This window comes from Scyliorhinus canicula, chromosome 6 (genome assembly GCF_902713615.1).
Source record: "Scyliorhinus canicula chromosome 6, sScyCan1.1, whole genome shotgun sequence".
Taxonomy (NCBI): Eukaryota; Metazoa; Chordata; class Chondrichthyes; order Carcharhiniformes; family Scyliorhinidae; genus Scyliorhinus; species Scyliorhinus canicula.
The window spans coordinates 4,700,918-4,724,174 of NC_052151.1; the positions used below are offsets into that span (position 1 = coordinate 4,700,918).

Here is a 23,257-nt window from a genome sequence, read left to right on the forward strand (position 1 = left end):
GCCGTTCATCATATGTTAGACCCGCCATTCCAGGGATCATCCGTGTGAATCTCCGCTGGACACGCTCCAGTGCCAGTATGTCCTTCCTCAGATGTGGGGCCCAAAACTGGACACAGTACTCCAAATGGGGCCTAACCAGAGCCTTATAAAGGCTCAGTAGCACATCGCTGCTTTTATATTCCAACCCTCTTGAGATAAATGACAACATTGCATTTGCTTTCTTAATCACAGATTCAACCTGCATGTTTACCTTTAGGGAATCCTCGACTAGCACTCCCAGATCTCTTTATACTTTGGCATTATGAATTTTCTCACCGTTTAGAAAGTAGTCTATGCTTGGATTCTTTTTTCCAAAGTGCAAGACCTCACATTTTCTCACGTTGAATTGCATCAGCCATTTCCTGCACCACTCTCCCAAACTGTCTAGATCCTTCTGCAGCCTCCCCACTTCCTCAGCACTACCTGCCTGACCACCTAACTTTGTATCATCGGCAAACTTCGCTAGAATGCCCCCAGTCCCTTCATCCAGATCATTAATATATATGGTGAACAGCTGCGGCCCCAACACTGAACCCTGTGGGACACCGCTGGTCACCGGCTGCCATTCCGAAAAAGAACCTTTTATCCCAACTCTCTGCCTTCTGTCAGACAGCCAATCCTCAACCCATGCCAGTAGCTCACCTCGAACACCATGGGCCCTCACCTTACTCAGCAGCCTCCTGTGTGGCACCTTATCAAAGGCCTTTTGGAAATCCAGATAGACCACATCCACTGGGTTTCCCTGGTCTAACCTACTAGTCACCTCCTCAAAGAATTCTAACAGGTTCGTCAGGCACGACCTCCCCTTACTAAATCCATGTTGACTTGTTCTAATCCGACCCTGATCTTCCAAGAATTTAGAAATCTCATCCTTAACGATCGATTCTAGAATTTTACCAACAACCGAGGTTAGGCTAATTGGCCTATAATTTTCCATCTTTTGTCTTGATCCTTTCTTGAACAAGGGGGTTACAACAGTGATCTTCCAATCGTTCGGGACTTTCCCTGACTCCAGTGATTTTTGAAAGATCTCAACCAACGCTTCTGCTATTTCTTCAGCCACCTCCCTCAGAACTCTAGGGTGTAGCCCATCGGGGCCAGGAGATTTGTCAATTTTAAGACCTTTTAGCTTTTTTAGCACCATCTCTTTTGTAATGGCAACCATACTCAACTCAGCCCCCTGACCCTCTATAATTTTTGGGATATTACTCATGTCTTCCACTGTGAAGACGCAAAGTACTTATTAAGTTCTCCAGCCATTTCCTCGTCTCCCATCACTAGCCTTCCGGAATCAGTTTGAATTGGCCCAATGTCTACTTTGGCCTGTCGTTTGTTTCTTATGTATTGAAAGAAACTTTTACTATCATTTCTTATATTACTGGCTAGCCTGCCTTCATATTTGATCCTCTCCTTCCTTATTTGTCTCTTTGTTAACCTCTGTTTGTTTTTGTAGCCTTCCCAATCTTCTGATTTCCCAGTGCTTTTGGCCACTTTATAGGATCTCTCTTTTTCTTTGATACATTTCCTGACCTCCTTTGTCAGCCATGGCTGTCTAATCCCTCCCCGGATAATCTTTCTTTTCTTGGGGATGAACCTCTGTACAGTGTCCTCAATTATGCATACAAACTCCTGCCATTTTTGCTCTGCTGTCTTCCCCACTAGGGTCTGCTTCCAGTCGATTTTCGCCAGTTCCTCTCTCATGCCCTCGTAATTACCTTTATTTAACTGTAACACCATTACATCCGATTTTGCCTTCTCTCTTTCAAACTGCAGACTGAACTCAACCATATTATGATCACTGCTTCCTAAGTGTTCCCTTACTTTAAGATCTTTTATAAAGTCTGGTTCATTACATAGCACTAGGTCCAGAATAGCCTGCTCCCTTGTGGGCTCCATGACAAGCTGTTCCAAAAAGCCATCTTGTAAGCATTCCATGAATTCCTTTTCTTTGGATCCACTGGCTACGTTATTTACCCAATTCACCTGCATATTGAAGTCCCCCATGATCACCGTGACCTTGCCTTTCTGACATGCCTTTTCTATTTCCCGGTACATGTTGCGCCCCGGTCCTGACCACTGTTAGGAGGTCTGTACATAACTCCCATTATGGTTTTTTGTGCCTTTGTGGTTCCTCAATTCTACCAATGCGGGGAGTACGTGGGATGAGAGCACGTAGGGTGCTCTGAAGGTCTGGATTCAAGGTCTTGATCAGTCTGTTGAGTTGGCGAGTGTGTTCCTTGGTCGGATCTGCAGGTAACTGATCCTGGTGACACTAGTGATCCTGGTTGTTGAGTTGTCGGTACACCTCTTTGCTGTAGTCAGTTCCGTTCAGTATGACCCGCCTTCCTTTGTCTGCCGGTGTGATGACGATGACGCAGTTGGTCTTGAGAGCGTGGATGGCGTTGAGTTGTGCTTGGGTGATATTCGGGGCTGTCTTGTGAATGCGACTGATGAATCTGGCATTGACGCGACTCCTGACAGCTTGAGCTTAAATGTCGAGTCTAGGGGGGCTCCGGAGGGGTCGTATTCAACTCTTTCGCCTTCGGCTGCCGCACCGCAGACATTAATAATAATAATCACTTATTGTAACAAGTAGGCTTCAATGAAGTTACTGTGAAAAGCCCCTAGCCGCCACATTCCAGCGCCTGTTCTGGGAGACTGGTACAGGAATTGAACCCACGCTGCTGTGTTCTGCATTGCAAGCCAGTGATTTAGCCCACTGTGCTAAACCAGCCCCAACTGACAAATGGTGTCCCGAAGCGTAGTAGATTGGCAAGACCATGCAGATGCTGCGACAACGGATGAACGGACATCGCACGACAATCGCCAGGCAGGAATGTTCCCTTCCAGTCGGGAAACACTTCAGCTGTCAAGGGCATTCAGCCTCTGATCTCCGGGTAAGCGTTCTCCAAGGCGACAACGCAGAATCGCTGAGCAGAAACTTATAGCCTAGTTCCGCACGCATGAGTACGGCCTCAACCGGGACCTTGGATTCATGTCGCATTACATTCACCCCCCACCATCTGGCCTGGGCTTGCAAAATCCTACCAACTGTCCTGGCTTGAGACAATTCACACCTCTTTAACCTGGGGTTACCTCTCTCTCTCTGGATCTGTAAAGATTTAATTACCTGCAGATGCTCGCATTCAAAGCATTTTCTGGCATCTTTGACTTTGTCTCTTTTATGTTTCTGGAACCTACCTCTTCATTCACCTGAGGAAGGAGCAGTGCTCTGAAAGGTAGTGTTTGAAACAAAGCTGTTGGACTTTAACCTGATGTTGTAAGACTTCTTACTGTGCTCACCCCAGTCCAACGCCGGCATCTCCACATCTTGAGGAAAGATGTAGAGGCATTGGAGGCAGTTCAGAGGAGGTTCACTGGATTGATTCCAGAGATGAGTGGTTTGTAGTGTGAAGAGAGATTGAGCAGTTTCGACCTATGAGTTTAGAATGAGGGGAGATCAAATTGAGATATCGAAGATGATAAAAGGTATGAATAAATTGGACTTGGAGTGGATGCTTCCTCTTGTGGGGCATATTAGATTGAGAGGTCACAGTCTCACGATAAGGGGTCGCAGATTTAAAACAGATTTGAGGAGCCACTACTTCTCGCAAAGGGTTGTGAATCTGTGGAATTCGCTGACCCAGAATGCGGTGGACGCTGGGACAGTGAGTAAATTTAATGATGTTTGACAGATTTTTAATTTATAATGGGTTGTAGGGTTTTGGAGAACGGGCAGGACAGTGGAGGTGAGGCCAGGATTAGATCAGCCGTGATAAAATGGCGGAGCAGACTCGATGGGCCAAATGGCCTAATTCTGCTCCGATATCTTGTGAATTTATGAAGATTGTGGGATTGAAGAAAATGGAGCTGACGTGACTCAGCCATAACAGAGTGACAGAACCACCTAGAGAGGCCGAATGGCTCATTCCTGCTCCCATTGCAGTGACAGAACCACCTGGAGGGCCCGAATGGCCAATTCCTTCTCCCACTTCAATGACAGAATTGCCTGGTGGGGCCGAAAGGCCAATTCCTGCTCCTATTTCAATGACAGAACCGCCTGGAGGGGCCGAATGGCCAATTCCTGCTCCTATTTCAATGACAGAACCGCCTGGAGGGGCCGACTGGCCAATTCCTGCTCCTATTTCAATGACAGAACTGCCTGGAGGGGCTGAATGGCTCGTTCTTGCCCCCATTTCCATGACAGAACTGCCTGGAAGGGCCGAATGGCCGGTTCCTGCCCCCATTTCAGTGACAGAAGTACCTGGAGGGGCCGAATGGCCGATTCCTGCCCCCATTTCAGTGACAGAAGTACCTGGAGGGGCTGAATGGACGGTTCCTGCCCCCATTTCAGTGACGGAAGTACCTGGAGGGGCCGAATGGCCGGTTGCTGCCCCCATTTCAGTGACAGAAGTACCTGGAGGGGCCGAATGGCCGGTTCCTGCCCCCATTTCAGTGACAGAAGTACCTGGAGGGGCCGAATGGCCGGTTCCTGCCCCCATTTCAGTGACAGAAGTACCTGGAGGGGCCGAATGGCCGGTTCCTGCCCCCGTGCTGATGTCTGATGAAGTGTGTGAGGAGATTGTGTGTTTTGGTCGGTCTCCCGGCCGTTCCGGGAGGGTTGGTAAGGGTCTTTCACTCACCATCACGGCGGGGACCGGGCCTCGGGCCTCGGGCCCGGCTCTGGAGGATTTGCTGAGGTGAAGCCGGCGGCGGAATCTCTCCCTCACCGAGCGGCAGCGTCCGCGTCTCCAGGGCAACTGAGCGCGCGTCCCCGTCTCCAGGGCAACCGAGCGCGCGTCCGCGTCTCCAGGGCAACCGAGGGCGCGTCCTCGGGGGGGCGCGCCAGCGGCTGCACGGGGGAGCGCGCGCCTGATTGCGCGAGGTTGCGGATGAGTGGAGGAGGGGGGGTCAGAGGGAGGGGGGTCAGAGGAGTGAGGGAGGATTCAGAGGAGTGAGGGGGGATCAGAGGAGTGAGGGAGGATTCAGAGGAGTGAGGGGATGAGACGAGTAAGGGGGATCAGAGGAGGGAGGGGAATCGGAGGAGTGAGGGGGTGAGAGGAGGGAGGGGGTGAGAGGAGGGAGGATTCAGAGGAGTGAGGGGGGATCAGAGGCGTGAGGGAGGATTCAGAGGAATGAGGGGATGAGATGAGTAAGGGGGATCAGAGGAGTGAGGTGACGGAAATCCTGCCTCCCGTGGATTACTACAGTGGCGATGAGGATGGGACCAAATAACCGTAGAAGACGATATCCTATTATGGGGAGCCCAGGTAATAGTCCCAGCTCAGGGCCATCAGGCAATCTTAACCGAGTTACATCACGGACACCCAGGGGTGTCTAAAATGAAGATGCTAGCTCGAAGCTAGGTTTGGTGGCCAGGTTTGGACACAGACATAGCAGCCTTGGTACGTCAGTGCCAGGAGTGCCAACAGGGGCAAAGAGTGCCACCAGCGGCGCCATTGCACCCGTGGGAATGGCCAGGCAGACCGTGGACCCGCCTGCATATTGACCACGCCGGCCCTTTCATGGGCTCAATGTTTTTGGTGATAGTGGATGCCCACTCCAAATGGTTGGACGTCCACCGGGTAAACACGGCAAGCACAGCATCGACAATTGAAAAGCTCAGGGCCTCGTTTGCAACACATGGACTTCCGGAGGTATTGGTGTCGGACAACGGAACGGCATTCACAAGTGGGGAATTTGGAAAATTCCTGAAGGAAAACGGAGTCCGTCACTTCAAAACGGCCCCTTACCATCCAGCGACCAACGGCCTGGCAGAGAGAGCGGTCCAGACACTTAAAGCGGGACTCAAGAAGCAGCCGGCAGCGTCAATGGACACAAAGCTCTTGCGCTGGCTGTTTGATTACAGGACCACACCGCATTCCACAACGGGCATACCACCAGCTGAACACTTAATGGGAAGGCGGTTGCGAACGAGGCTGAGTCTCCTTTTCCCAAATCTAGCGGGGAAAGTGGAGAAACAACAGGAGGCCCAACGCAGGGGGCATAATAATAGTCGGCAGCAGAGACATTTCCAGGTGGGGGCACCGGTTTGGGTCAAGAATTATGGGAATGGACCAACGTGGGTCAAAGGCACGGTAGAGTCCCAAACAGGGCCCATATCCTATGAGGTTTCGATAGGAGGTAAGGTACTGAAGAAACACCTAAACCAAATAAGGGCAGCGGAAACACACCTGGAGGCAGGCGAAACAGGACCGCCTCAAGCTGGGATAGCCCAGACGGAAAGGATACCCACACCCCAACCCCGAGCAATTTCTCCAGACCCCGTCATCCAGACGTCAGAGTCGGAGATGGACACGTTCGACGAGGCCGCCGCGACACCTCTCCCCGAGGAGGAGGAAGAACAACTTCCAAGGAGGTCTTCAAGGAAAAGACGGGCACCTATAAGGTACACCCCGCCCACTTCGGAGAACCACCCGGCGGACGACACAGAGGTGACAGACCCAGACATGAGGAGCAGGAAGAAGCTCAGAGGAATGCCAGCTGGCAGGAATTCCTCGGACCTTGGGGAGAGAGAGGTGTAATGAACTCCAATTGGCTTTATTGGTTGGCCAATTGGAGTATGAGCTCCCTCAATGATAGCTCATTGAGGGGGCCCATATAAGCACCTGTGTAGGCTTTGTGAGCCAGTCTTAAGTTGACTGGACTGCTAGCAGCACTGTTTGTAGCTGCTCCTGTAATATCGTTATTGTAAATAAATATTGGTGTGGTGACGGAACTCCTGCCTCCCGTGGATTACTACAAGTCCCAAAAGATGTGCAAATTAGGTGGATTGACCATGCTAAATTGCCCTTAGTGTCCAAAAAGGTTAGGTTAGATTACGGTGATAGGGTAGAGGTGTGAGCTTGGATGGGGCGCTCTTTCCAAGGGCAGGTGCAGACTCGATGGGCCGAATGGCCTCCTGCACTGTAATCTTCTGCACAATGATAATCTGTGATAAGAGCGGTTGGGTAGGGTTTAAACTAATGGCGGGGGGGGGGGGGGGGGGGGGAACCTGTGTAAGGATTCAGAGCAGGGGGAATCAAGAAAAACACGGCAAGGACTGGGCAACATTACTGAAAAAAGGACAGCGGACAGACAATGGCAGCCATTCAAGGAGGAAATAGGTGAACTCAAAAGTTGTTTCTTCCTATTTGGCGCAAGAGTAGAAAGGGAACTGTGGCCAAACCGAGGAAAATTAGAAATAGTATTAGATTCAGAGAAGACGCATACAAATTAGCAAGGAAAAGCAATTGATCTGAGGATTGGGAACAATTTAAAATTCAGCAATTTGAAAATAAACTTGATGTGGAGATGCCGGCGTTGGTCTGGGGTGAGCACAGTAAGAAGTCTTACAACACCAGGCTAAAGTCCAACAGGTTTGTTTCAAACACGAGCTTTCGGAGCACTGCTCCTTCCTCAGGTGAATTATGAAGGGGGGAGGTGGGACCTGTACAAGCTGGACGGGTTACGCCTGAGCAGTACCAGGACACACGTCCTTTCTCATTCACCTGAGGAAGGAGCAGTGCTCCGAAAGCTCGTGTTTGAAACAAACCTGTTGGACTTTAACCTGGTGTTGTAAGACTTCTTACTGAAAATAAACTAGCTGGGAACATAAAAACTGACTGTATAGGTATGTAAAGAGAAAAAGATTGATAAAAGCTCATGCCCCTTAAAGTCAGAAACAGGGGAATTCATAAAAGGGAACAAAGAAATGGCTGAGGAACTAAATTTGTACTTTGCTTCTGTTTTCAAAAACGAAGACATGAAGAATGTACCGGAAGTTCTGAGAAACAAGTTTTATTGAGGAGCTGAAGGAAATTACTATTAATAAAGAAATTATTTTGGGGAATTTAATGGGATTAAAGGCGGAAAAATCTGCAGGGCCTGATAATCTTCATCCAAGAGTGGCCCTAGGGGTCATTGTTTGAGGATAATGGGTAAACCTTTTAGGACTGAGGTGGGGAGAAAATTCGTCACCCAGAGGGTGGTGAATCTGTGGAATTCGCTAACACAGAAAGTAGTTGAGGACAAAACGTTAAGTAATTTCAAGAAGGAATTAGATATAGCTCTTGGGGCTAAAGGGATCAAGGGATATGGGGAGAGGAAGGCAGGCTCAGGGTATTAAACTTGATGATCAGCCATGATCATAATGAATGGCAGAGCATGCTAGAAGGGCCAAATGGCCTCCTCCTGCTTCTATTTTCTATGTTTCTATCCCGGACCAGGCCCCAACAGTGGCTAGGATATTGCACAGAAACCGCAATATTTTATTTTAATTTTTTAAGACTGTGAGGAAAGGGTACCTCGCTCCAGGAGTGATGTCACGGAAAATAGGGATATGATATATTAAAACAAACTTTATTACCAACACACTATTAAAATATCTTTAACATCACATCAGAAAAAAGCTAACAATCTATACAGTGAGACAATAACGCTTAACTGCTATCTTTATTCCCACTCAAAGAACAAAAATAAAACCATCTCAGTTCTCTTTCACATGCAGTTAGCCCTCAGGAATACCTGAAGTACAGAGATGTCTGGATACTCTACTTTGAGAAAGAGAGATCTTTGAAAATGAAAATCGCTTATTGTCACTAGTAGGTTGAAAATGAAGTTACTGTGAAAAGCCCCTAGTCGCCACATTCCGGCGCCTGTTCGGGGAGGCTGGTATGGGAATCGAACCGTGCTGCTGGCCTGCCTTGGTCTGCTTTAAAAGCCAGTGATTTAGCCCTGTGTGCTAAACCAGCCCCTTTTGACCCTGCTTTAAAGAAAAGAGCTGAATCCTGTCAGAATCATGCAGGAACTCTGGCTGTATTTCTTCTGGGGCTGTTTAGCACAGGGCTAAATCTCTGGCTTTGAAAGCAGGCCAGCAGCACGGTTTGATTCCCGTAACAGCCTCCCCGAATAGGCGCCGGAATGTGGCGACTAGGGGCTTTTCACAGTAACTTAATTTGAAGCCTACTCGTGACAATAAGCGATTTCCATATTTTTCATTTCAGAAGCAGCTTCTCAGCTTGTTTCAGCTCACTTTTCCAGCCACACTGCTAATCTGGCTGCAGACATATCTTAACTGAAATACTTGACTTCTGCTCACAAATGAATCCAAAACTCAAGTAAACTTGCTTTTTTGAAAAATAACTGATACCTTAGCTCCTCCCATTAATTACATCATCATACCAAGCTGAAATCTAACTAACTCCATAGGGAACCACCTTAATCCAAACAAAACTTCTTTAGCCCAAATGTTTAACGATGCCCTAATTGTACCGCTGGCTCCCAAAGCCTTTCAAACCAGGATTCTTTAAAAACATGACTGCAGCAGTTGCACACACACTAATCCAGGTGTTTAACCCGTCCTGCATCAGATACCTAGAATACACTGGGTTCGACTCAACAGGAAGAAAACAAGAGTCTGGTTTTGGACGTGTTTAATGGAGTGAGGGCTGAAAAAGACCCTGCTATTCAACGGCACTATGCCCTCCTTTTTTGCACTCTATTGAAGGAGGCCACATCTCCATTGAAGGAAGGTGCCCATCGATGCCGCACTCACATCATTTTCTATACTGACGAGCTGCACTAAAGGCAGCCCTGATATTTTGACCCCTCCTCAGCCACCCCACCGCTGCTCCTGGACCGCCCCCCACACATACACACACACTGCGCCCACCTGTCCCTTCCAGGGTCCTCAAGCACCCGCTCAGACCACAGCTTAAGGGCAAGGCATGCCAGGCCCAACCCCTGGCATCGGCAACCTTGGTACTGGCAAACCTGGCAGTGCCCCTGCCAACCTGGCCGTGTCGCATGGGCATCCTGACAGGGACTGGGTGTCAGAGGGAGTGTCAGGGTACCACCCCGCCTAATGCCGGGGTCTCTAATGGCTGGGGTGGGGGTGACACCCCCCCAGCAAAGTTACACCTGGTCCACTTGGTGGAAACCAGTGGTAAACAAGGTCTCCCAGGCGTGACTGTTAATTCCCAGCCACAGGGAGAATCCGGCGTAGACATATTTAATTACACTTAATGGCTTATTTAAATATGCATATCTAGATCTCGTCCAACGAGAGAGCGATTCAGATCGCGACGTCGCGCAAGGTTCAGTTGAAGAAAAATCAAAGCAAATAATCGAGGAAACCGAAAAGGATGAAGTTCTGCAGATGAGAATCAACAATCTCAACGAGAGATGGCCAAAAGGGTCATGCTCAAAGTATCACAATATTCGAGTGTAGCCAATGAATTCCTACTAAGTCAACAAAGAATGTTAATGCCACAGTCTCTGCGGACTGAAATTTGACAAAAGATTCATGAGGACCACCTCGGAATTGCAAAGTGTCAAAGTAGAGCATGAGACACGGTATATTGGCCAGGGATCAACAAGGATATTCAAAGGATGGTAGAATAATGCGCAATATGTCAAACATTGCAACATAAACACATGAAGGAACCATTGCAGATGGGTGACGAAGGAAAGGAATACTTGTTGGTCATAGACTACTTTTACAACTTACAACTTTCCTGAAGTGGCACAGTTATCCAGCTCATCAGCCACGTGTGTCATCACACATCCTAACGCTATCTTTGCTCGTCATGGCATTCCCAGGTTGTCATGAGTGACAATGGTCTATGTTTCTGTTGTCAGGAATGGTGGGAATTTGCGTGGAATACCATTTAATACATATCCCATCCAGTCCTTTATGTCCACAGTCAAATGGAAAGGCAGAGAAAGGTGTACAAATCGTAAAACAGTTACTAAAACAATTGATGGACAGCCAGGATGATCCTTATCTGCATTGCTCAGCTTTCGAGCATCACCATTGAGCAATGGTTCAACCTTCTCAGTTATTGATGAACAGGAAGATAAGAACAACGATGCCATTTCTTTCGAATCAGTCGTAAAATAGCAAATCATTCTGAAAAGAAGAATCTGAAGAGATACTCTGACCGGTCAACCAGGTATCTACAACCTTTAGAACAAAATGACACAGTCAGGATGGAAGATGCTGATTGCTGGGCGAAATGTGCAAAAGTCATGCAAAAGATTGGTCCAAAGTCGTGTACGGTCATCACAGAGCAAGGACAGGTACTTGCAGGAACAGCAGAGCTTTGTTAAAGATTCAGCAACCTGCTACTTCATTGCCAGCAGATGATGTATGTGACAGTTTCTGTCTATCCAAACAAATGAAGCCTGAACAAAACAGAAGTAAACAATCTGAGGATGTATCGAGTGAGGTAATTCCACCAGAAACATCGTCAGAACCACTCGAATGCCCACCACATTCAGCAAATCAATACAAGCTTAGAAGGTCTACCAGGCAACGAAAGAAGCCGGGCAGACTGAATCTGGAATGGACACTGAAATTGTAAATAATTGGAATTGTTATGTTATGCATATATCTGTATGATAATTGATTTAAACGATGTATGTTAATTTTTTAAAAGTCTAAAGGAAAGGGAATGTCATGATATGCATAAGCAATTCGATATGTTAACATGTCAGACCTTCAACCACCAGGTGGCAGTAGAGATGTGACACTGCTGCCTTGAGGAGTCTGGGATGGGTGGAAGGCTGGGGTTGATAGGACTAGTTGGTCCTCGCTGTGATTGAGAATCAACAATCTCAACGAGAGATGGCCAAAAGGGTCATGCTCAAAGTATCACAATATTCGAGTGTCCAGGCCCCCGTGGGGGGCTGTATCCCCCCGCGCCCCCCTCGAGGACTCCACAGGCTGCCCTCAGAGCCAGGTCCTGCCGGTATAGACCTTATGTATTTAACGGCGGCTGGATAGGCCGTAAATGGGTGGCCACTCAGCCCATCGGGGCCTGGAGAATCGGCGGGGGGTGCCACTGCCAACGGCCCCCAACCGGCGTGACGTGATCCCCACCCCCGCCAAAAAACCGGTGCCGGAGAATTCGGCAGCCGACATCAGAGCTGCAGGATTCACACTGCGAGGGGTCGGAGAATCCCGCCCAATATAAAAATGGAACAATAATAATTGCAGATTCCCTACTGTTACATAGTGAGATATCTTTCAGCAAGCAGCTTCAAAAGATTTTTATTTGCGGCATTCCTCTTGGTGAAACAATCCAATAATTAATGACTAGTATCTGCCCACTTTAGCTTTGAGATTTCCTTCCTGGCTAATATCTGTTCATCTGGCTATGTATCTCTGAAGGTTTTTTTCATTGACATTTTTTTGTACGATACACATGATCCTGCAGAGATGGATTATCAATGTAACATTCGTGGGCGGCACGGTGGCGCAGGGGTTAGCATTGCTGCCTCACGGCGCCAAGGTCCCAGGTTCGTTCCCGGCCCTGGGTCACTGTCCGTGTGGAGTTTGCACATTCTCCCCGTGTTTGCGTGGGTTTCACCCCCACAACCCAAAGATGTGCAGGGTAGGTGGATTGGCCACGCTAAATTGCCCCTTAACTGGAAAAACAATAACTGGGTACTCTAAATTTATATTTTAAAAAAATCAATGTAACATTCTATTGGTGCTGTTCTTTCAATCTCTTTGAGACGGCATTTCCTCCGGGAATACCATAGCAACCGCATCAATGAGAGCAGGTGTTTCAGCAGCCATTGTGCTCATCACCACTCGCCTTTGCCTCCCAAGGGTCAACTTTACCCATTCCCTCCCACAAAGAAATATCCTGAATCCTCCTGACTGAAAAATCATTCAATTACCAAGGTTATCATGTGAGGCCTCATTAAAAATAATTGATTTCATGTTATTGGGAGCACCCAGAGCTGGTAAGTCTGACAATCGGATACCAGTAGGGCACCATGGCACTGCGCCTGGCCTTGACCAGCACCGGCTAAACAAAATAGATGTAATTATGTCCCCAGGACCCCTCACACAACCCCAAATCCAGAGGCCACTGAGCAACACCTACCCATTGAGGTCAGGGAAATACTCCACTCACACAAGGAATGAAAGGATAACACTCCAGCCCTAGCCAGGAGGGAACCCGATCTTTAGGAAGGAGCACCGGATGTCCTGGGAGGGAGGGTGGTACACCTCCTCGAAACCCCAAGAGCCCCTCCCCCCACTGCCATTCCACCAGACCTGATCAAAGCCAGGACCAGCACCAAAGCCAGAGAAGAAATAGAAACCCCCCAGGGAAGGGGCCATACCAAGGATACCCAGGGCCGCCCTCACCCCCCCTCCTCAACCAGGGATATGTATTCCACCTCAGTCTGCTCATGAAAGACAAGACACTCTATCAGCTCTCATCTTACTGAACACACAATAGAGAGATCCATGGAAGGAGAAAAGACAAACTCGATCCGAAGGAAGAGTCAGACAGAGCCCAGTCCTCGCCAGGATCCAGGCCTGCAAAGGGTATGATGCACTATCAATTACGCAAAGACGAGAGTAGGATGTAATCGAGGCTTTATTGCACTGAGATGTGTGGCCTCCTACAGCAGCTGACGAAATGGCTGCTGTATGGGGAGCACATATATTTATACTCCGCCTACTGGGCGGAGCCAGCAGGCAGGGATCTACCCCCGTACCTGTAGTACAGGCGCCTTACCGTAAAGCACCTATATCAACATCCTATATATACAATATATACATCAGTGGCGACTACCACAGGGTAAAAGCACGGATTCTTAAATTCAAATCAATAAAGATCAATAGGGGAAAAAACCCTGAATGGATTATCTCTAACTGGGGGAGCTATCGTCAATCACAGCGAGGACCAACTAGTCCTATCAACCCCAGCCTTCCACCCCTCTCCCGGCCCCACTCATCTTCCCAATAACCAAGACAGGAGGGTGAAGACAAGGATCACCCCCCCCCCCCCCTCTCCCTCAACAATCAGGATTATAAAGAACCATAAAGCATGACTACTTTTAGCATAAAAATCCCATTTTTCATAATGGACTAAACATGAACTTGCTAAACATGGACTAAACATGAACTTGCTAAATCAGGATAACCAATGGCAGAGGTCATTGTACCCATACTACAGCATCAAACAACAACAATAACACAATCAATGGCCAGGATAATAACTGAATTGCAAGGCAGTCCGCAGGATACAGACACACGAATGAAGCAAAGGCCAAGCATGAAGCAGGATCAACGAGCAGTCTGTAGGATCTTCCAAGGATTCCTACAACCGAAGCACGAGAACTTAGGGGCTGGATTCTCCGTTGTTGGGACTATGTCCCCACGCCGGTGAAAAACGGTGGAGTTTTACCCCTGAAAATCCTGGATTAAAGGGACACGAATTTTCAGCCCTGCAGGGGGCTAGCAGGGACCCGGAGTAGATCGCGCAGCTTTTGCTGCAGATACGGACCCCCGCATTTCTGGGTCAGAGGCCGAGCATTAGCAAGGCGGAGGCCTCCAGCGGCCGCGCCGTGCTCCATGGTGGACTTGGACCGTGGAGCCAGACCCAAGAAGGAGACCTCCTCCACCGATCAGCCACGGGCCTGACCCTCAAGCCCCGCACGAACATTCCCCAACCGTCTATAAGACTGCCCGGTCTCCGATCGGCCTGCCCCCGACCAGGGTGGCCGGGGGATTGAGTCCGCAGCCGCCACATGGGTATCCCGACCGGCTGGAGCATATTAGATCCACGCCATTGGGACTTCGGCTGGGGGAGGGGGGGGGTGCGGAGGATGTTGGAGCGGGCCTCTGGTAATGGCGCCAGTCGGTGGGAGTACGACACTTTTCGGGGCCCGCAGAATCGGTGACCCGGCGCCGATCCCGATTTCCTGCGGGAACATCGATTCTCCGACCCTGCGCCGGCGGCGATTTCGGGGCAAGGGTGCGGAGAATCCAGCCCCATTACTTCCACCATGCTGTCCCACAAACACCCAGGGGGAATGATCCGACCCCTCAGAACGATCGTCAGGAACAGGATATCACAGGACCAGTGATCAGCAAGCCAATCTGACACACAGCCTTGACGATAGCCTGAAGCTGAGAGGCAGAAGTTTCGAGGAGACAGCCAGGACAGACTTATGCAGAACTCAAAATGGTTAAGCAGAACAATTTTAATAGGTGGGTATGAGCATTGGGAGTTGAAACTACCTATGAAGCTCTGAGAGAGGTCATTCTCTTAGAGGAATTTAAGAATTCCCCACCTTAGATCATAGAAAAATACAGCACAGAACAGGCCCTTCGGCCCACAATGTTGTGCCGAACCTTTGTCCGAGATTAAGAACAAATTAATCTACACTCCATCATTCTACCGTAATCCCTGTACCTATCCAGTGCATTCCATGCCCTCACTACTCTCTGGGTAAAGAACCTACCTCTGACATCCCCCCTATATCTTTCACCATTCACCTTAAATTTATGTCCCCTTGTAGGTTACATTTTGTTTCAGAATATGCCTGTGAAACATGTTGGGATGTTTATGGTGCTATACAAGTTGCTGCTGCACAAAGATTATATTTGAATTCTCAAACAGCAATTTAAAATCCCCATTTCACCATACTCAATCGTGGTTGGGCAATCATTTGATGATTGATTGCTCTTAAGGAGTATTAGTCACCAAGACATAGAGGTCTGCAGCACAGAAAAGATCATGCCAGTCAAAAACAACCACCAAAATATTCTAATCCCATTTTCCAGCACTTGGTCTTGTATGCCTTTGGCATCGCAATAATAATGTTTATTATTATTGTCACAAGTAGGCCTACATTAATACTGCAATGAACCTACCGCAAAAATTCCCTGGTCGCCACACTCCGGCGCCCTCTCCAATAGGAACCCACGTTGAAGGCCAGAGGGTGAATTGCTGTGAGACAGACAGCAATTATGGCTGATGGTATTGAGCTAATTCATAAATCTAAAACCGAAAGAGAAAATGACGGAAAATCTCAGCAGGCCTGGCAGCATCTGAAAGGCAAGAAAAGAGCTAAAGTTTCGAGTTGAGGTGACCCTTTGTCAAAGCTAAAAGGGATAGAAAGTGGGAAATATTTATACTGTGGGGTGGTGAATGAAAAAATGAGCCATAGCCACAGAAACCAAGGGAAGAGAGAATAAAAGTGCGAAAGGCCAAACAGTAGAGAAACTAAAATCAGAGGGTAAACTGTGACAGATGTAGATGTGGGGGGAGGGGAGACATTGGTGGGAGAGAGGTCAATGAGAAAACGGTCTGCTGTATATGGGAGAGACCAAACGCAGACTGGGTGATCGCTTTGCTGAGCACCTTCGGTCTGTGCGCATTCAGGACCCTGACCTTCCTGTTGTTTGCCATTTTAACACAACACCCTGCTCCCATGCCCACATGTCTGTCCTTGGCCTGCTGCAATGTTCCAGTGAAGCTCAACACAAACTGGAGGAACAACATCTCATCTTCCAGTTAGGCACGCTACAGCCTTCTGGCCTGAACATCGAATTCAACAACTTCAGATGATCAGCTCTACCCCACCTCGACCCATTTGTTTTCATCCCATTTCACTTTAACTGTCTTTTACCATTTCTTTCTTTCTTCTCTTTCATTATATATATTTTCCCTACTATCTTATCCCCCCTTTCCTTACCTTTTCTCCCCTTTGCTTCCCCCTTCCCCTCCTTTATCTCATTTTTCCTGGCATGTTCAGTCCGTCGAGGAACAGTTTCATCCCTGAGTCCCCATTGGGGGGCTCGGAGGTGTACAGTCCCTGATGGAAGGCCTCAAACACTTCAGTGGCCTTTTTTTTGCTTCGGCTGCCAGTCCGCCTCTGCTATCCTTCACCTGTGCTATTTCCTTTGTGCCGGCCTACTTTCTAAGCTGGTGAGCCAGCAGGCAGCTAGCCTTGTCTCCATGTTGGTAGAAGGTCCCCCGTGGCTGGCGAAGTTGGTGCACTGCCTTCCTGGTTGATAGCAGGTGAAAGTCTATTTGTAACTTTTTCCTATCCACTAGAAGCTCTGTGTTCGGGGCCTCGGAGTACCTTCTGTCGATCACCAGAATGGAGTTGATCAGTTGTTGCCTAGCCTCCCTCTCCTTCCTGTCCCTGCATGCCTTAGAGGTGATAATTTCTCCTCTATTCACAGCACCAGGGACCCTCCTCCAGCGAGTTGTTTAATGTCCACCACCATTCACGGCTGGATGTGGCAGGACTGCAGAGCTTAGATCTGAAACGTCCGCTGTGGAATCGCTTAGCTCTGTCTATCACTTGCTGCTTCTGCATTTGGCAACACCATTAGTCCTGTATTGTAGCTTCACCAGGTTGACACCACATTTTTTCGGTATGCCTGGTGTTGCTCCTGACATGCCCTCCTGCACTCTTCATTGAACCAGGGTTGATCCTCTGGCTGGGTGGTAATGGTAGAGTGGGGGATATGCTGGGCCATGAGGCTGTAGATTGTGGTTGAATACAATTCTGTTGCTGCTGATGGCCCACAGCGCCTCATGGATGCCCAGTCTGGAGTTGCTGGATCTGTTTGAAGCCTATCCCGTTTAGCACGGTGGTCGTGCCACACAACACGATGGAGGGTATCCTCAATGTGAAGATGGGACTTTGTCTCCACAAGGACTGTGCGGTGATCACTTCTACCGACACCGTCATGGACAGATCCATCTGCAGCAGGCAGGTTGGTGAGGATGAGGTCAAGTATGTTTTTGCCTCTTGTTGGTTCCCTCACCACCTGCTGCAGTCCCAGTCTAGCAGCTATTGTCCTTTAGGACCCAGCCAGCTCGGCCTGTGGTGGTACCGAGCCTCTCTTGGTGATGGACATTGAAGTTCCCCACCCATATTCTGCACCCTTGCCACCCTCAGTGCTTCCCTCCAAGTGGTGTTCAACATGGATTGGATTGGATCTGTTTATTGTCACGTGTACCGAGGTACAGTGAAAAGTATTTTTCTGCGAGCAGCTCAACAGATCATTAAGTACATGGGAAGAAAAGGGAATAAAAGAAAATGCATAATAGGGCAACACAAGATATACAATGTGACTACATAAGCACTGGCATCGGTTGAAGCATACAGGGGTGTAGTGTTAATGAGGTCAGTCAATAAGAGGGTCATTTAGGAGTCTGGTAACAGCGGGGAAGAAGCTGTTTTTGAGTCTGTTCGTTCGTGTTCTCAGACCTCTGTATCTCCTGCCCGATGGAAGAAGTTGGAAGAGTGAGTAAGCTGGGTGGGAGGGGTCTTCGATTATGCTGCCCGCTTTCCCTTTGCAGCAGGAGGTGTAGATGGAGTCAATGGACGGAAGGCAGGTTTGTGTGATGGACTGGGCGGTATTCACGACTCTCTGAAGTTCCTTGCGGTCCTGGGCCGAGCAGTTTCCATACCAGGCTGTGATGCAGCCCGATAGGATGCTTTCTATGGTGCATCTGTAAAAGTTGGTAAGGGTTCATGTGGACATGTTGAATTTCCTTAGTTTCCTGAGGAAGTATAGGCGCTGTTGTACTTTCTTGGTGATAGCGTTGACGTGAGTGGACCAGGACAGATTTTTGGTGATGTGTACCCCTAGGTATTTGAAACTGCTAACCATCTCCACCTCGGCCCCGTTGATGCTGACAGGGGTGTGTACAGTACTTTGCTTCCTGAAGTCGATGACCAGCTCTTTAGTTTTGCTGGCATTGAGAGATAGATTGTTGTCGTTACACCACTCCACTAGGTTCTCTATCTCCCTCCTGTATTCGGACTCGTTGTTATTCGAGGTCCGGCCCACTGTGGTCATATCGTCAGCAAACTTGTAGATGGAGTTGGAACCAAATTTTGCCACGCAGTTGTGTGTGTACAGGAGTAGAGTAGGGGGCTAAGTACGCAGCCTTGTGGGGCCCCAGTATTGAGGACTATTGTGGAGGAGGTGTTGGTGTTCATTCTTACTGATTGTGGTCTGTTGGTCAGAAAATCGAGGATCCAGTTGCAGAGTGGAGAGCCAAGTCCTAGGTTTTGGAGCTTTGATATGAGCTTGGCTGGTGTTATGGTGTTGAAGGCGGAGCTGTAGTCAATAAATAGGAGTCTGATGTAGGAGTCCTTGTTTTCAAGATGCTCTAGGGATGAGTGTAGGGCCAGGGAAATGGCGTCTGATGTGGACCGGTTGCAACGGTATGCGAATTGCAGTGGGTCAAGACATTCTGGGAGAATGGAGCTGATGCGCTTCATGATCAACCTCTCAAAGCACTTCATTACGACTGAAGTCAGGGCCACTGGACGGTAGTCATTGAGGCACATTGAGGGGTACTGATTCATCATTACCACCAGTATGTGGTAGTTAGCAGGAGGTTTCCTTGCCCATGTTTAATCTGAAGCCAGGAGACTTCATTGGGTCCAGAGTCGATGTTGAGGACTCCCAGGGTAACTCCCTCCCGACTGTATCCCACTCTGCCCCCCCTCTGCTGGGTCTGTCCGGCCGATGGGACAGGACCCAGGGATGGTGATAGTGTGTCTGGGACATTATCTGTGAGGTATGATTCTGTGAGTATGACTATGTCAGGCTGTTGCTTGACCAGTCTGTGAGACAGCTCTCCCAACTTTGGCACAACCCCCAGACGTTAGTAAGGACTTTGCAGGGTCGGCAGGGCTGGGTTTGCCATTGTCGTTTCTGGTGCCGGGTTCGATGCCGGGTGGCCCGTCTGGTTTCCTTTTTTTGTGTTTATGTCGCGGTTCAATACAACTGAGTGGTTTGCTCGGCCATTTCAGAGTCAACCACATCGCTGTGGGTCTGGAGTCACGTGTAGGCCAGGCCAAGTAAGGACGGCAGATTCCCTTCCCTAAAGGACATTAGTGAACCAGATGGGTTTTTATGACAATCGACAATGGTTTCATGGTCATCATTAAACTTTTATTCCAAATAATTTATTGAGCTTAAATTCCATCACCAGCCGTGGTGGGATTGGAAGCCGGGTCCCCAGATCATTACCTTGGATTTCTATTCCAGCAACAAAACCACTACACCCCCACCTCCCATTTTCAGAGTCAGTAATCATGGAGCCCTCCATTCTCTCTACCACAACAGAATTCCCAACATCTCGGGAAACAATTGTTTCCCACCAAAAGATTTTTGGAGAAGGGATAACTTGTTAAAAAAGGGTGAGAATCCTCACCATGAAACTGAACACGGGCAGCACAGTGGTTAGCACTGTTGCTTCACAGCGCCAGGGTCGCAGGTTCGATTCCCGGTTTGGGTCACTGTCTGTGCGGAGTCTGCACGTTCTCCCCGTGTCTGAAAAAATGAAAATGAAAATCGCTTATTGTCACGAGTAGGCTTCAATGAAGTTACTGTGAAAAGCCCCTAGTCGCCAGATTCCGGCGCCTGTCCGGGGAGGCTGGTACGGGAATCGAACCGTGCTGCTGGCCTGCTTTGGTCTGCTTTTAAAGCCAGCGATTTAGCCTGGTGAGCTAAACCAGCCCCTTATCTGTGTGGGTTTGTGTGTGTGTGGGTTTCCCAGTCTGTGTGGGTTTCCTCCGGGTGCTCCAGTTTCCTCCCACAAGTCCCGAAAGACGTGCTGTTAGATGAATTGGACATTCTGAATTCTCCCTCTGTGACCTGAACAGGCGCCGGAATGTGGCGACCAGGGGCTTTTCACAGTAACTTCATTGCTGCGTTAATGTAAGCCCATTTGTGACAATAATAAAGATTATTATTTTAAAAACCTGCCAAAATCAAAATTCTATCCATGTGTGAGATTTGTGCAGAATCTAATCCTTTGAATTCGAGTACAGACTCCAGAACCTCCAGATCAAATTTAGTCTTTTTTATAACCTCTCAAAATCCATGAAATATTCTTCTATGGACTGACTCTCCATCTTCTTAACTTGGTCAAATATTGACCACGATATAGGCTTGTAACAAGACAGCTCTTTTGTAAATTCTGTCCAGAGACAGCATCAGAATTGGCAATCCCACTTTGGTCTCAAAGTCAGTTACGTTCAGTTCTGAAAATACATTGGGCGTGAGTTTAAAAATGCGTGTACGGTTTTGGGCAGGAGGGTGTTTCTCAGTGGCTGTAATGCTGAGAAATATCTCCCTATTTAACTGCCAGGGAGCCAGGCTAGTAGTGCAAAGGTCCTGGGTGCCAGAGGGTGTGCCACAGTACCACCCTGTCCACAACCAGCTGGAAGTCTTTGATGGTCTGGGAGACGCCCCCCCCTTTCCTGGGAGACGCCTCTCCGTACCCCCGCCAGGTGCCATTACAACTGGTCCACGTTTGTGGAAACCAGTACTAAATGGTGCCCTGCCTCGGTCTCCCAGGCAACGGCCATTAGGTCCCGGGCGCAGAGAGAATCCTGTGAACACCTAATGACTGATTTAAATATTCTGCTCAGGATAACGGCCAGTGAGGGCGAGACACCAAGCCGGGCACAACAAAGCTGTTAAATTGCACCCGTTGTTTCTAATCTTCTTAAGAGCAAAGACGTGGTCAAAAATATATCTTGTTTCCTGTTGGCTAAAGAAGGGACGGCAGGTCACACGTCCACCTCGTTCTCCCCTTTACCACATGGTTCCAGCTCAGGAACGACTGGTGGGTAACCATGGTTTCCTGCAGCATGACTCAGACATTGCACCTCAAAAGCTACCAGCAGCTTTGCTTTTGTCACGGACAGGGATTGCTTTCTGTTTTCAATACCTTCCCACCTGCAGACATCTGCTGCCATGGAAAACATATCCATTTACTGAATCAGATACTTTCTGCGATTCACAACTGTTTTATTGTCATTGACACTCGTCCACTCGTCCTTTCTGGATCCGCTCTCTGGCTCGAAACCTCCTCAATTAAGTCCAGTCTTCAGTGAGCATCCCCTGTAACTCAGGGGGTGGTGGTGGGCGGGGGGGTGAGAGGAGGAGGTAATGGTCCAGTGATAGTGTCACTGGAATGCGAATCCAGAGGCCCAGGCTAATGCTGCTCTGGGGACAGGCAAACAAATCCACATGGCAACTGGTGAAATTTAGCATCAATTAAACCATTTGGCATTAAAAATTATTATAATGGTGGTTAGCATTGTTGGCTCACGGCGTCGAGGTCCCAGGTTCGATCTTGGCCCCAGGTCACTGTCCATCTGGAGTTTGCACTTTCTCCCCGTGTTTGCGCAACCCAAAGATGTGGATTGGCCACGCTAAATTGCCCCTTAATTGATGATGCACAATCAATGGACACGAAACGTAGGTGAAGTCCGAAACGAAAGGCTTTAATTAGCAAGAAGTGAGCCCGGCAGCAGACGTACAGGAAATGGCCTGGCTGCAGGGGAACACGGGTTCTTATACCCTGCCTCGTAGGCGGAGCTACCTTCCTCTTAGCCAATAGGGATAAGAATCACACGATACTTGGACCAATGGGCAGCGAGCCCTTTACACCAATGGCAGCTCACTCTCCCAGGTACCGTAATACCCCTAGTCATACAACCACAATTGGAAATAAAGAATTGGGTACTTTAAATTTATATTAAAAAAAGTTAGTTTTGTGGTGACCACAAAACCATTATCGATTATCATAAAAACCGATCAGGCCTCTGAAATGGCGGCTCAGTTGTATCAAACTGCTCCAAAGCCTATAAGGAATTAAATGGAACAGACCAGTCAGTATCGAACTGGACACAGGAAACAACAGCAAACCCAGCCCTGCCGACCCTGTAGTCTTCCTCACTAACATCTGGGGGCTTGTGCTAAAGTTGGGAGAGCTGTCTCACAGACTAGTCAAGCAACAGTCTGACATAGACATACTCACGGAATCATACAGACAATGCCCCAGACACCACTATCACCAATCCAGAGTCAATACGAAGGTCTCCCAGGGCTTCTCACTGCCATCTGTAAACCACTGTTGTGGTGGGGCAGGATAGAACCAGCAGAGGTGATTGGGCAGCACAGAGAGATATAGTCTGCAGTGAGCTACCCTGGGCGTCCTTAACACTGACTCCAGGTCCCATGAAAACTGATGGCATCAGATCGAACATGGGCAAGAAACCTCCTGGTCATTATCACCACTACGCCCCTCAACTGATAAATCAGTGCTCTTCCTGAGGTCCCAGCATCACGGACGCCATCTTCATCCAATACGATTCACTCCACGTGATATGAAGAAACGGCTGAAGGCACGGGATACTGCAAAGGCTATGGGCCCATGTGTGAGAGTGTATCTCTGTGTCTGTCTGATCTTTGTTGCGACTGTGTTCATGTATGACGCTGTGTGAGTGTGCATGCGTGTCTATGCATGTGCATATCTGTCCATGTGTTAGAATGGGTCTGTCAATGTGTGCATCTATGTGCCCCTTGTGTGAAAATGTGCATGTATGTGTGTGCATGTACGGGTGTGCGCATGGA

The 23,257-nt window shown here is 48.6% G+C and overlaps 1 protein-coding gene across 1 annotated transcript in view; it reads right to left on the bottom strand.

The window, feature by feature from the left end:
* Window positions 1–4,778, bottom strand: part of LOC119966916 (dynein heavy chain 14, axonemal-like) — a 1,122,002-nt gene extending 1,117,224 nt beyond the window's left edge. Inside the window, exon 1 of the mRNA XM_038798874.1 lies at window positions 4,683–4,778. Coding sequence (XP_038654802.1) covers window positions 4,683–4,685 — 3 coding nt within the window. The 5' untranslated portion in view covers window positions 4,686–4,778. The remainder of the gene's footprint in view (window positions 1–4,682) is intronic.
* Window positions 4,779–23,257: the final 18,479 nt, after the last annotated feature.